This window comes from Falco naumanni, chromosome 14 (genome assembly GCF_017639655.2).
Source record: "Falco naumanni isolate bFalNau1 chromosome 14, bFalNau1.pat, whole genome shotgun sequence".
NCBI lineage: Eukaryota > Metazoa > Chordata > Aves > Falconiformes > Falconidae > Falco > Falco naumanni.
In genome coordinates, this window is record NC_054067.1 from 23236033 (window position 1) to 23249743 (window position 13711).

Genomic DNA, 13711 nt, shown 5'->3' on the forward strand with positions numbered 1-13711 from the left:
ATGATGTGGGGCAGGATGGGCACTCCTGGTGGGAGCAAGACTGTCTAGCCCACCCTCCACTCCAGGGTGCCACAAGAGCCTGCGCTGCCTCCATTAGTGGGGTATCTGACTCTACAGGGTACTGCCACCCTGCTGGGACCCTGTAAGATGGGTTGTCAGCTCTGCCCTCCACCCCGAGCTGGGGAGTGTCGCTGCTCCAGCCTGGCGCTGTGCCCAGCCTCACCCCAGAGCTGGCCATGGGCATGGGCATCACTGGGCTAAGGCTGGATTCGGGACTAGCCAGGGCTTCCGAGAGGTCTCTGCCCCCTCTAGTGATAACAGTCGGAGTAGCCCTGCTGCTGGCCGACCCTGGCTCGCAAGGGTTGCGCTTTGGTTATGCTCTGGGCGAGATTTCTTCCTCTCCAGGCTTGAATCTTGTGCCCTTCATCACCATCGTCTTCGCTTGCTCCAGCATGTTCTCCATCCACTTCGTTGCATCCAAAACAGTGGAGAGAGGCATCTGCTCCTGGGAAGTCACCACCACAAAGCCGTTTTTCTTCATTGCCTTCACCCGTGCTCTCTGCTGGATACCCGTCTTCTTCCTCAAGCTGCTCTCCCTGCTGCAGGTGGAAATCCCAGGTGAACCCACATCCCCTGGCAAGGCTGTGAAGCACAGCCCACCGCCGGCTGCTGCCCACCGTGAGTCCCTGGGCTGGGAGGCCTTGAGGTAGATGCTGCTGTGTTTTGATCCCTCTTCACCCCCAAATGGGATGGACAGGGTTAGTGGTTTCCCTGGGCCCCTGGTCTCTCCACAGGGAGCAGCAGCCATGGCCCTCCTGTGGGAGGCTGTCCTTCCAGCCGTGAGCCCACGAACGGCATCGCTCCACTTTACTGCGTGGGCTGGAGTGGGTGGGTTACCCCTGGGCAGGGGGCAGCCCCCCTTGGCTGCCTAATGTTGCATTCTTATTGGCACAGGCACCATTGCTTCTTGGGTGGTCATCTTCATCCTCCCCCGCCACAGCAGACCGAACCCCATCCTCTGCACAGTCACCACCACCTCCTTCCAGGAGAAGGTGAAGGGCTGGTTGCTGACCCAGCAGCTGGAGCTGCACAAATCCCGCAGGAGCTTTGCCCTGGGGACACTGCAGCACTTGCCCCTCCCTGGCAGCACAAGGATGCCTGTGGCTCCCCAGCCTGCCAGGCAGCTCCACAGCCCCCCAGGAGAGTGCATTGCTCAGCTCTGGGATGCTCCTATGTTGGAGAATCACTCAGCATGAAGGTTTCCTCATCAGCCAGCAGATACCATTAGTATTTTATTAATTACACAGATCGGAAGAGCAGCCCCGATCCAAGTCAAACAATCTGCTGCAGTTGCATATAATACAAAAGTCCCTTAAATATAAAATACACGTCTTTTAAGTGAGCATCACCTCGTGCTGAGCTCTACTGCTAGAGTTATATATTAATATTCCATCTGTACAAGTATTTATAGATAGAAAAAAAATTTAAAATATTAGGAGAAAAATCACTCCCCCAAATGTTAGTTATATTTTTATATATATATAAAATATATATATATAAAAACAAAGAATACAGGCTGAGTTACTTTTTTTCACCAAAAGAGAGACAGATAGGATGCGTTACAGCAAAACTGACACTGGGGAACCACTCCCGTGTGTGGGTCGTGTTGCCTTCCGGTTGAAATGATTGTCTGGTAATTTGGGTCCCTGCCTGAACAGAGAAACCAGGTTAGCTCCCAGGTGCTATTAGCTACGCAAACGGCTTCTCTGTGGAGGAAAGGGAGGGATGGGAAGGGGAGTGGTCATCTCTGAGGGAGCAGCGTTAGGGAAGCAGCTCTGCACCCAGGAGGGGCACAGGTTCTGCCACCTGTAGTTCCCACCTTGCTGCAGAGGACGGGACTGAGCCTGGCCCAAGCAACTGGCACATGCTTGGCCCAGCTTGGGCTACCATGCTTTGCTGGCACGGTCCCCTCGTTAGCTGGGATGAGCACAGCCCTTTGGTGCACTCACGCTGCCTTGGCCAAAGCTGTCATTCCAGAGCGCTGCCGAGGCCGCTCTGCCCTCCTCCGCTCTCCCCAGCACTGGAATACGAACGGGGAGCTGCTGCGCTGGCCGTGTCCCTCCCTCACACAGCGCCATCACCGAACTGCCCTGAGCGGGCACTGCCCCTGCCCAGCTGGTACCCGCCTGCCCAGGCAGCTGCCCTGGGGCTCCTCCGAACAGCTGGCAGGCTGGTTTGAAGGGACAGGTTTGGCTTGGAGCATCGCCCATTCAGCCCCACCGAAACCCCGTGCACAAGAGAGGGCTTTCAGCTGAGCAAAAGCGAGGCACAGGACTGGGGGGCTTTTTCTTCTATGAAATTCAGCACCAAAAGTGCAATAGGTTTTTTTCTACCACTCAAGACATACCTATATATCTCTGTGTAGCCCCCCTCCTCCCAGAACAGCGGCCTCTTCCACTACCAAATTGTGACTCCTGGCGGTCCCCGCTGGGTGACACCACAGCACAATCCACCCCTCGTTTGCCCACCCTTCACTTCCCAACACAGCACTGTGACCTACTGAGCCACACTGTCCTCCCCGCTCACTTCTCCCATACCCTCCTGCTTTGCTCCACACACCTTCGCCCCCCTCCCAGCTGCTCCCGGCTTGCATGGGGGAACCCAGCTGAACCTGAGCCAGCTGCTTCCCAGCCCTGCCTGTGGGATGCCTTCCTGGGGGTCACCCCCAGAGCCCCCCTCTTTCCCTCTGCTCACCAACCTCCTGCGGAGACCAGGGGCTGCACGGCTTCGCCTCTGCAGACAGCCTGCTGCGTGGCACACTTGAGCAAGGGGCGGCTGAAGCAGCAACCAGGACGGTGGGATGCAGAATGCCCAGCCCAGGGGAAAAGGACGCTTATAAACATGTGCCTGCGAGCGTGCCAGCCTCCACCTTCCCCTCCACGACCAGCTGCTCGTGTCACGGTCCCATCCAGGAGCCCCAGCCCAAATCCACCGGCAAGTCCATGTCAGACTGGACAGAGCATCTTCCTGGTGCCTCAGATCTTTGTCTCAGGGCCGTTGGGACTCAGGACTGGGAAAGAGTCTCGGATCCTCACCAGCTCCATGGCACAGAGGTGGCCAAAGACCTTGTTGTACCACTCGGGAGACCGGCCCCTGGAGAAGGGAAGAGGCCGGAGGAGGGTGAGCGGGCAGAAGAGACCCTGGCACAGGCCAAATTGCAGCACGCCACTTCTTGCTTAGGGACAGGCACTTGCCTTGGCTCCAGCTGTGATGGACTATGGGATGATGAACGAGCAGTACATGACAGAAAAGGGAACCCACCTCCCTCGCTCCCCACCACAGACATGAAGCAAAATGGGGGAAATCTGTGAGCCAGCCACACTTGCACCAGCCCAGGGTGGTGACCAGACTGCCCCTTGCATCAGCCCACACCACTAACACCCCAGCACAGCTCGTCACAGAGAGGAGAGCACCTACGCTGTGCTTCAGACCCGTGTGGGACCCCGGGTTTTCTGCAGAAGCTTTAGGGGACTTGCTGCCACACTCAGAGCCACCAGAGGAATGGCCAGCACTGCAAGACTGAGCTGGTGGCTCCCTTCCCAGTAACCATGCGGCAGCTAAAACTTGGCGCCAGACCAGCATCCTATTCCCTCCCTCTGGGCAGGCAGACACTGTATTGCGTGAGCTGCGACCCCGCCTGTGCTGCACGAGCAGAGGGGCGAGCAGCTCCTGCACCCCCCCACTGCCTGCTGCTCCATCAACCTCCCCCACGGCTGACGCAGCCGCTGATGCAGTGGCACCAAGGGCCCCATTACCTGAGGTCAGCTCTGCAGATGTGGGTCACTTTGGAGCGGCCCATGGCGCTGGGCTCAATGAGGTACTGGGATGTCAGTACGATGGCTTTGACACCCCCCTCCACCGGCAGCTTGTCGTGTCCCACCGAGATGGAGATGAGCAGGCAGGCTCCCCGCGGCAGGTCCATGCGCCAGCACCTGCAGGACAGCACAGGCCCGCTGAGCTCCTGTCCCTGTGTGCCCACCCACGGGCAGGCCCTGCCTTGACCTCAGGGCCCACACCGGGAGCAGAGAGGGAGCGCAGCCAGCGCTGGAGCCAGATGGGTTCCACCAAACCAAGACCAAACTCTCCCGCTCGGGTTTTTCCCCACCCTCACCGGAGCACAACACAGTCCCTGCGCGGGTGCGGTGCCATGCTGTCCGTGACATAGTGGTACACCTCCATGTTCTTGTCCAGGGCCTCCACGACTTTGCTCTGCAGCAGGTCCTCATCCCAGAGGTGACGCTCCCGAAGCACCCGGTGCAGCACCATGGCAGGAGGGGCCTCGACGTCTGTGGAGACCTTCCACAAGCGCAGAGGGTGCCCATCTCCAACCTGATGGGCCAAGGAAAGGGTCAGGCAGCCTGTCCCATAGGACTCCCAAGTTCCCAATGGCACCCAGTGCTAACCCCCAAGCAGCTTCACCGATAGCTCCCACCACCGTGGAGCAGCACGGTTACATCTGCTGGTTAGTGAGGGATGGGAGGGGATGGGAGCTGCTCAAGCTGCTGGAGAGGCTCTGGCCACAGGCAGCCAGCTCCTCTGCTAACAACGTGGTAGGCTCCCTCCCAGGACTGCTGGGCACGGGGAACCCTCCATCCCAGAGCTGCCCCTCTCTCAGGCCCTACTCTAGGAAGGGGTTGCTGATCCCTCCTCACATAAGAGAACAAGCACCACGGGATTGCTAGCAGGTCAGCAGGTGCCCACAGAACCCAGTGGTCACGCCGTGCACACTTCCCTGTGTGATCCCAAGCTCCCCTCCACGCAGTGGCATTTACCTTTTTGCAGGAGAGCTCCGTGTTCAGGGGTCCTGGGGTGCTCAGCCACCCCTTGAATTTCTCTGATGACTCTTTGAGCAGGTTCTGGACACTCTGCTCAAAGTAGGAATGTAAATCCTTCCTTTCCCCCTGACACATGAAGTCAGACAGGGGATGGGGGTAAGCATCTGCAGCCATATAGGAGCTGCTCAGCTGCAGCAAGATGTCATGGGAGACCTACAAGCCAAAAGTACAGAGATCTTCAGCAAGCCAGATGGATGCTACGTGGACTTTGTGAGTGGTCCTGGGTGGCTAGAAAACCATTAACTCCTCATCCCACTAAGGAGGGGGGGAGGGTGGACACAGCCTCGCTGGACATATGTCCTGCAGCTTGTGACCTGCACCGCCACAAGATGCAGCTGGGCTTTGCTCAAGGGCTGACTAATTGGTGGCAGATGCCCAGCTGAAGGATGTGTGCCCTTATCTCACCCCACACTGACTCTGCAGGACCAGTACACCCCACCAGCGAGGTCACATCCGCTGCTGCCAGCACCCAGGGAGGGCAATGCTGGGCTGGACACACCACCACCACCCACCTGGAAGAGTTTCTTGCAGTCGGTGATCATATGCGAGAGCCCCTGCGTCGCAGCCATGTTCTCATTGAGGTCCTTCTGGTCAGGCTTCCCCATGGTGCCCCTCTTGTGTATCACTCTGCAGGGGAGCAGGCATCGCTGGGACTGGGTGGGCATCACCCCTGTCTCTAGTTCCCCATCGCTCTACTTTCTCTACACAGAGCAGCAGACCCCCACTTTGCAAAGCAGAGCGATGGGGGGGCTGTGCAGTTAGCCTGCATGTCCCCCCCATGCCTTACCCACTGGCCTCCTACCACAATGGACAGGGAAGGGATGACGGGGAGGCAGGGGCTGCAGGAAGACTGGGGAGGCCAGAGCCAGTCCAATCCTTACCTCGGCGAGGTGCTTTCCTTCTTGGACACATTGAGGTGGAAGATGGAGGGGGCCAGGCACACGGCCAGGTTCCCCGCAGTCATCTGGTTCTCCTCCGCGGAGGCAATGTCACTCAGGAAGTAGAGCAGGGTCTGCAGCACCTCCCGGTTCTCATCCGGCATGAGGATAATGGCTGCCTGCACTGCCTGCAGCCGCTGCTCCTTCGACACGACTGTGAGCACAGGACAAAGCTGACGGTCAGCAGGTCCATCCCTGCGGGCCACCACCTGCCTGCACTGCCTCTGTCCAAATGAATAAAGAGCTGCCTCCTCCCTGGGAGACCCCAACTTTCGTCCCCAGCCCAGCACTTACATTGGTAGATCTGCAGGAAGGTGTCGGTCAGCTTGCTGGTGAAGATGGGCTCTGGCAGGTCACGGAAATACTGCTTCAGCAGGTCAGCCACGTCATATGCTGACTGCCCATCATAGTTGACGTTGTCAGGGCTGGTTTCATTCATGTGCCGGAGCGCCTGAATCCGGGACTTCACCCCTGACTTTCGGAAAATGCCAACCTGCCGGGGAAGAGCGGGTCGGTGCCCAAGTGCAGAGCAGGCACCGCGCCAGCAGGCACCCGGCTGGACTCCCATAGCACTGGCAAGGAGACCCCTTCCCCAGCAGCCTCACGCCCCTGCAGCCCAGGGGAGAAGCCCGAGTGAGGGACAGCCAAGGAGACACCAGCGGGTGTGGGTTTCCCACAGCCTCACACTCCCATCTCATCACAGCCAAGCACCACATGACCTGAACAAAAAGGACCCTAAAACCTAGTTTTTTTCCCAAATCACAGCACTGCCAGCGATTGTAGCATCACCTGGTCCAGGCACTGGCTGCGGATGTAGCGCATTGCCTGCTGGATGCTCTGGGGCAGTGGCTGCCCTGTCCGCTGCACGTTGATGATGGGTGGCACCCCAAAGACCATCTTGTCCCTGTAGTCGGGGACTTTACTCCGCTTCATGAACTTGGGCACAGTCCTGCAGGGTGGGACAGACAGATGTCAGTACAATGAACAGCTCCTGTGGCACCATGACGCAGAGGGGAGCAGGACCCCAGGTAACGCACATGGACACGTGCTTCTGCCATGTTTTGAATCTAAGCAAGGCAGCTTTTGAGCAGGAACTGCAGCAACTTTTATTAAGCAAAAATGCTTTAATACTTGGCTGCAAAAGGAAACCACTGTCCCACTTTCTTACATTGTTGCAGCCTTTTTAGTGCTCCACAAATGCCAGCAGCCCTCCTGGATGCAGATGATGCTGGGAGCCCAAGTGTCCGCCCCCAGCTCACACTTTCAATGAAGCCCACAGCCATGCAAAGCAAAGCCAGCTTTTGTTTCAGCTTTTTGCCCCCCTCTCCAGCACCTTCACACACTGAAGCTGCCCCAGGCTGCAGGACAAGGGCTGGCAGGCAGCGCCCAGCACAGCACAAAGCTGCAGCCCTTGCCCACCACATGGGCATCATCCCAGTCCCCCTCCCCACCAGCTCACCATGTCCAGGCTTGCTTGTGGGGCACAGAATACTTCTCCATGATGGCCGTGAGACGGAGCAGGGAGCACTTCTGGAGCAGGTTGAGCTGGGCAGAGGACTGGCGGTTGATCTCCAGGGAGGCAGAGTTCAGGCTGGGCCGGTGCGAGTTCTGGAAACTGTGCCAACGCAGCTTCCTGTGGGGCCAGGCTGGCGGTGAGATCTGGTGGCCCCAGGGAAGGGTCCTGCCCTGCCCCATGGCACCTACTGCTTTGTGGGAAGGTGTGGGCACCGCAGCAGCCGGGCTGAGCCCAGGGGTCCCAGCGCCAGTGCCACGGGTGCTGCTCCCTCCCTCCTGGCGCTCGCAGACCCACTGCCAGAGGGTGCCAGGGGCAGCATGACAGACACCTTCTCTTGCCTCAAAGGACTGTCCTGTCCCTCAGATTCCCCTGAGACCACCCCTTGCACTTCAGGCGCACTGCACCTGCACCAGCACCCAAGGGCTGCACTGCACTGCCAGGAGATTTGGGGAGAGCTCAGATGCTCAGGGTGACACCATGCAGAATGATGCTACATCAAAGAGGACATCTACAACACCCTCTTTCTCAAGAAGAAAAGACACCCCAAAAAGGTGGTGCTCTCTTGGGAGCCTGCTAAAAACCTCCCTGAACCCATGCTGCTCCAGAAAGGCTCCTGCAGTGCTGCTCTACTGCATCCTCAAGCCTAGAACGGCACAAGGGACATCCCTAGCTAACAAAATGCCCCTCCATGCCTGCCTGAAGGCTCATCATCCTCCAGCATCAGCCTAGGAGGAACTAGAAAAGAATTTGGAACGGCTGGAGTTTCCTCAGGGGAAACACAAGGGAGCACTAGCACACTGGAAGCAAGTGCCTCCTTCATTTAAATCTGTTATTAGTACATGAAAAGTCATTTAATTACAGGTGCAGGCAGAAAGGTCGCACCCTATACACAACAGGCAGCAGCTGCAGGCAGCAGGGCTGGCAGCGGTGGCTTGCAGCCGCCAGAGCGCACCAGCAACCCTAGCTGCTTCCCTGCCTCACTGCACCGTACCAGGGTGCCCACCCAGCAGCATCTCCCTCCCTCCACCCGGCTCCTGCCACGAGGGAAAGGGTGATCATTAAGCCCGGGCTTGCAGGGCACCGGCCAGCATCCCTGAGGCACGGCTCCGGTGCTGCTCCCCCTGAGCAGAAGCACCCGTGGATTGGGGGGATGGGCTCGCAGTGGTCCCCTGGCCAGCGGCACCTCGGCAGCTCCAGGACCAAGCCCTTCCCAGGCACGGCAGAGGGGAGGAGGGTGCAGCCCCAGCCCCGGTCCATGCTCACCTGCAGGGTCTGGTGAGGGATGCTCCCACCCCTGAGTCCCGGCGCTCCCGCATCTCAGTCTCTTCGGCCTCATTCAGGGAGTTGCCCGTGCTGTCAAAGTCACTGGCAGAAGTGCCAACATCCGACATGGACCGCTCTTCAAAGTGCAGGTTGGAGGGTTCCCCTCCTGAGTCCGACTCCTCCTCCTCCTCCTCCTCGCCCCCTTCCTCCCCAGCCAGATCAGGGGAGATGGCTTTATACCAGAGCTCCACCTTCTGCTGCAGCCCCCACATGTGCTGCAGTATGTCATCGAGGTTCTCATAGGTCACCTCCCCGTCCTTGCAGAAGTCCTCGCTGCTGCCGAACTCTGGCACGTTGTCATACACGCTGACCCGGCTGCCCAGGGAGCTGCAGGAGCCCCGCCGGCGGCGGCAGGCAAAGCCCCGTGGGGAGGACGAGCCCTCCACACTGCTGCTGCTGCCACCCCCACTGCCCCCCACCAGCCCGATGGGCACATTCCCTGATTTCCAGTGGGTCAGGGAGCTGCCACCCAAGGGGCACAAGCTCTCAATGGAGAGGGATTTGGGGAAGGTGCCTGGCTTGTGGTCCTGGGGGATGTAGACCAAGCAGTCCCCCCGGCATGCCTGCCGGTGCTGGCACCCTCCAGCAGCCCAGTCACCGCTGCCTGTCATGGCCATTTCATAGTCCTCCAGGTAGACTCCGCTGCGTTTCGAGTCAGAGCTCACCTTGCTCCCACCTAAGCCTAGCAAGCGGTTAGTCCTGTACGACACCGAGAAGAAGTGTTTTTTGCCATGGAAAGAAGCAGATATCCCTCTTTTAGAGGAGCTGGCCTTGGTGGCTGCAAGGTCCCTGTTACTCTTCAGGGAGCCCCATCCTGGTGTGGCTGCGATGCTGCTGTTTGGGGCCACCTTCTCGTCTGGGCTGGCTTTCTCTTTGTCCTTCCTTCGAAGGGACTCAATTCTCTTCAGGAAGCTGCGAGACCGTCGCTTCTTTGGCTTCTCCTTGGAGCTCTCGCTGTGGCTCGAGGGCTGCTCCAGCAAGGAGCGTTCACTCAAGCTGTGGCTGGAGGCGATGATGGCAGCAGCAGTGACATGGATGGGGGACAGGGGCTTGGGTGGTGCATCCCCAATGCCCAGCATGCCACCCGTGCTGCCTACGCTGCCGCTGCTGTGCAAGGACACAGCCTCCGGGTTGGTGCTGAGGTCCGTGAGGACACTCTCACGGCTGGATGCCTGTCGCATGGTGGAGCTCAGGACCTCGGAGCTCTGGGAGAGAACATCGATGGACCCCACCCGGGACCACCTCTTGCTGTCCCTCTGAAAAGCCCACCGGTTGCTGATGGCACACAGGTCTTCCTCTTCGGAGTCTTCATTCTGTGGGTGGTTGAGAACAGGGGACAATCAGTTGGTTGGAGCCACAGAGGGCTGGCATGTCCCCCCAGCCTGCTCTCCTGGGACAAGCACCCCAGAGGTGGGCACAGCCACCAGCAGAGCCCCAGGCAGGGAAGCGAGCAGCGTGCACACCCCCTTAAACCAGCTCCCTTCAGCAACAGAGGGCTCCAGAAGCCACCAGGCATTATTGTGCCATGCCAGAGGGCCATACTGCACTGGAAAGGGGAAGGTGCTGCTTCCAGGCCACCTCTGGAGAGCTCACAAGCAATCCGGACATCCCTGCGGAGCCTCCCCACAACCCCGGGGCCACACACGGCAGCACAGCAAGGGATGCAGGGCTGAATCCTTCCCAAGCCAAAAGAAGGGCAGTCAGAACAAGCAGGGATACACCCAGTAATGATTTCCACATACTAAACACCAAGCTGCCGTGCATTTAAAATGCATTATTCATTAAAGGAAATACAAAAGGTTTTGTTATTAATATGCCAATATTAATTGTTGTTTGTGACATGGGCCGGTTTCACCTATCTCTCCGGGGTCAGGCTTCCTCCTGGAGATGTGCTGCTGGGGGTTCTCACAGCCCAGCTCAGCAGAGACCCCGAGGGTGATGCTGCAGGCTGCAGGCACACAGCCCTGCACAGACCACCCTGGCTGTCCTGGCACGGGTGTAACAGCTCCTGTGGTTTGACTGCCACCACCAGAGCCTTGGAGAGGTGTGGGGGCACAGGGCAAACACAGGTGCCTGCTAATCCAGCCAGGGCCACATCTGTGCTGGGAGACAGTGAAATAAATGAATGACAGCACCAGGCACGGCTGCACACCTGGGGCAGTCCTGAAGCACGCCGTGTTATTACTGAACACAGGATTGCTGCTCCACCAGTGAGCACGCATTCCCCCGCACCCCTCAGCCCCTCGCCTGCCCTTGAACTTACCCGTTTATGCTGATAGTGAACTTCCAGCTTCATGGAGGCACATGTGTTCAGGGTCATCAGCCTCCTGCAAGGGACCAAGAGAGGTTTTACCCTAGTCCTGGCCCCTGCTCAGGCTGCAGTGCTTGCTTGTTCTTTGTTTTCTTTTTCTGTCTCAGAGCTCTTGCTGTACACTGTCACCTGTCACCCAGCAGCTGCAGCTCCAGGGATCAGAGGGACACATGGAGCCCGGCACAGCTCCAAGCCTGCTCCCAGGGGAGTGCCACACCACAAGCTGCACGCCTGCCTGCAGACCTCTGTGGACACCCCACGCCTTCGCCACCTGCCCAGGCACCCAGTCATGTGAACCTTCATCATTGCAGCCAAGGGGGGCCACCGCTCGAGCACACAAGTGGCACAAGCCCTTGGTTGCATGCCAGCAGGGATTTTGCAAATGCAGCCATCAAAGCAGCGCTTCACTCCCTCTGCACAGGCACTGGGATGTCCTGGCCATGCTTAAATGCCTGCAACAACCCCAGCACCAGTGCTCTCCCACAGCCACAGCATCCAAGGATGCCCATCTCCCACTGCTCATGGCACCCCTGCACTGCTGGGTCCACGCAGCCACTGGCCACCTCTCAGGCGGTGTTTTCCAGGCATCCCAGCTCCCTCCATCTGCTGAGGGTTTGCTTTGTAAGCTGGCCCACTGATGGCTGTGGTGCAGCCGTGACCCTCACCCTGCGGACAAGCAGCCCAGCAAGTACCATGTCTCCACAGCCAAAAAACAAACCTCAGCGACATATTACCAAAAATCTGACTCATGTCCCTTTTGCAGTCCCACTGAGACCCCTGACTGAGAGTGGGATCTTGTAATGCACCCTGCATCGTGGTTAAACACATGAAGTCTGGCAAAGGGAGCGAGGTGGGAGCACACGTGTGCTAGGCGGGGAGAGAACATCTCCAAGGGATTCATTTTCTTGGAAGAGCTGCCTTTTCAGTGTCCTTCTTGACCTTTTTGTTAGACAAATGCTGCAATGGGACACCTCAGGGACCCCAGAGACAGCTCAGGGGGCCAGGGTCATCCCTGTCCTGTGTGGCCCACCCAGCTGCACCGGTCGCCTGAGTGGGCAGGGATGACCTGCTCTTGGTTATTAAGAGCAAAACAATCTCAGAAGCTCCTGTGACCAGCCAAAGAATGACAAAAGAACCTGAAGGCTCAGACAGGGGGCTGGTCAAAGACCTCTCAGCATCTCCCACCCCACTGCCATCACCAGGAGGAAAACCCAGGACCTCGCTGGGCACCCGAGAAGCAGCGCAGGGGATGCCCTCCTGCCTGGCACAGCAGCCTGTCTGTTGGGAAAACATGTAAGTAACAGATGCTTTTCCCATCCCTTCTCTGTTCTGTTCAGCAGTGGTGTCTGTGGGAGGGACAGCGAGAGTTAACGCATGGAGTCAGCGCGGGAGCACGGGCGTGATGATGTGGCCCAAAAGCCAAGGCAGGGCTGAGTCACCCACAGCCTGTCCAGACAGACAGACCATCTGGACAGACAAACTAACCAGATGGACCGATGCTGGGGTTGAGCGGTGTCCCTCCTTTTGGGTGTTAGCTCTTGCTCACACTGGCAGCACCAGGAGAGTTCCCCCCATCTCTGAAACACACGCTGCCTCCCTGCAGCAACACACCCTGTGGCATCTCCCGGAGCTATTTTCAGCCCTGCTGCTGCAAGGAGTAGCGTGTCCTCCTGGAAAATGTATGACCGGGCTGTGTTGCCAGGCACCAGGATGACTAATGTCACACAAAGCCAGTGAGCACTTGTGAACGCAGAAATCCTCTGTTGGAGCAATCGGCCAGGGTTGTTCCAGGGAGGAGGAGGGACCCCCCAGCACAGACTTCACCGGCACGAAGCAAACCACAGCACAAACAGACCGCTCCCGAAGCCCCTAATGACCCACCCAAAGCACTAATTAGCGGCACACGCCTTCCATGGAGCCCCTCGCACTGCACCACAGCTCAGCAAACCCCTCACTGTGTGTTTTCTGTCCTTCACAGGCAGCACGTGCCTGATGACCGAGTGAAACTCCGTCCATGGACACGATTCCATCTGCAGGTGCTTTGACCTCAGTCTGCCTTATGCCAACAACCAAGCCAGTCTGCTCGCTCTGATGCAGAGATGTGGTTTCCAAGCTCTTTTGCTCTCGGAGACATTACGAAGCAACCTTGCAACACAAAGCAAGATAAAACATGCCCTGGGCACACAGGGCTCCCTCCCCTTGGGACTGCAGCCCATGAGGTGCCGCCCAGGGCAGCTGGAGGTGGAAGGGGAGCGCATGGGCAGCAGGGACAGCAAAACTGGGTCTCCCTTTGCATCTCTGCTCAGTTTGACAGTTCAGCTCTGAACAAGCCATTTCTAATCGAGTTCTATAAGCCACAGTTACTCAAGCTTGAAATTAAAACACAACCTGAAAGCCACAAAAAGAGAAAAATTATTCCTGGGAGATCTTTCCATTCCCCAGGAGCTCTCTTTGTTCAAAACAAAAAGTGCTGCTGTTTCCCCAGCACCACCCAGCAGCCCGCATGCTATTCTGATCCGGAAAACTAGTGCACCCAGACTCCTCACTGCAGAGGGAGCGCCAGCGCCCGGGTGGGCTCCAAGCCGCAGCCAAGGTGCCAGGCAGGCCCCCCACAGACCCCACCGCCCTGTTGGCCCCAGGGACCGTGGGCAGCTGCCCCGAGCCCTCGCCTGGGGCACATCCTCGTGCTGGCTCTGCTGCCTGCAGCCCTGAAGGGGTGCACGGGAGC

The 13711-nt window shown here is 58.4% G+C and overlaps 1 protein-coding gene across 5 annotated transcripts in view; it reads right to left on the reverse strand.

Annotated features, from left to right (window-relative positions):
* Positions 1-1279: 1279 nt before the first annotated feature.
* Positions 1280-13711, reverse strand: part of STARD8 (StAR related lipid transfer domain containing 8) — a 57167-nt gene continuing 44735 nt past the window's right edge. For all 5 annotated transcript variants that reach the window (XM_040614525.1, XM_040614528.1, XM_040614527.1 and 2 more), the window contains 11 exons: positions 10936-10999; positions 8613-9985; positions 7293-7466; positions 6623-6782; positions 6128-6326; positions 5777-5987; positions 5408-5522; positions 4833-5048; positions 4172-4389; positions 3816-3992; positions 1280-3153 (listed from right to left, as the gene is read on the reverse strand). In XM_040614525.1, the coding sequence (XP_040470459.1) occupies positions 3036-3153; positions 3816-3992; positions 4172-4389; positions 4833-5048; positions 5408-5522; positions 5777-5987; positions 6128-6326; positions 6623-6782; positions 7293-7466; positions 8613-9985; positions 10936-10999 (3025 nt within the window). In that variant the 3' untranslated portion in view covers positions 1280-3035. The remainder of the gene's footprint in view (positions 3154-3815; positions 3993-4171; positions 4390-4832; positions 5049-5407; positions 5523-5776; positions 5988-6127; positions 6327-6622; positions 6783-7292; positions 7467-8612; positions 9986-10935; positions 11000-13711) is intronic.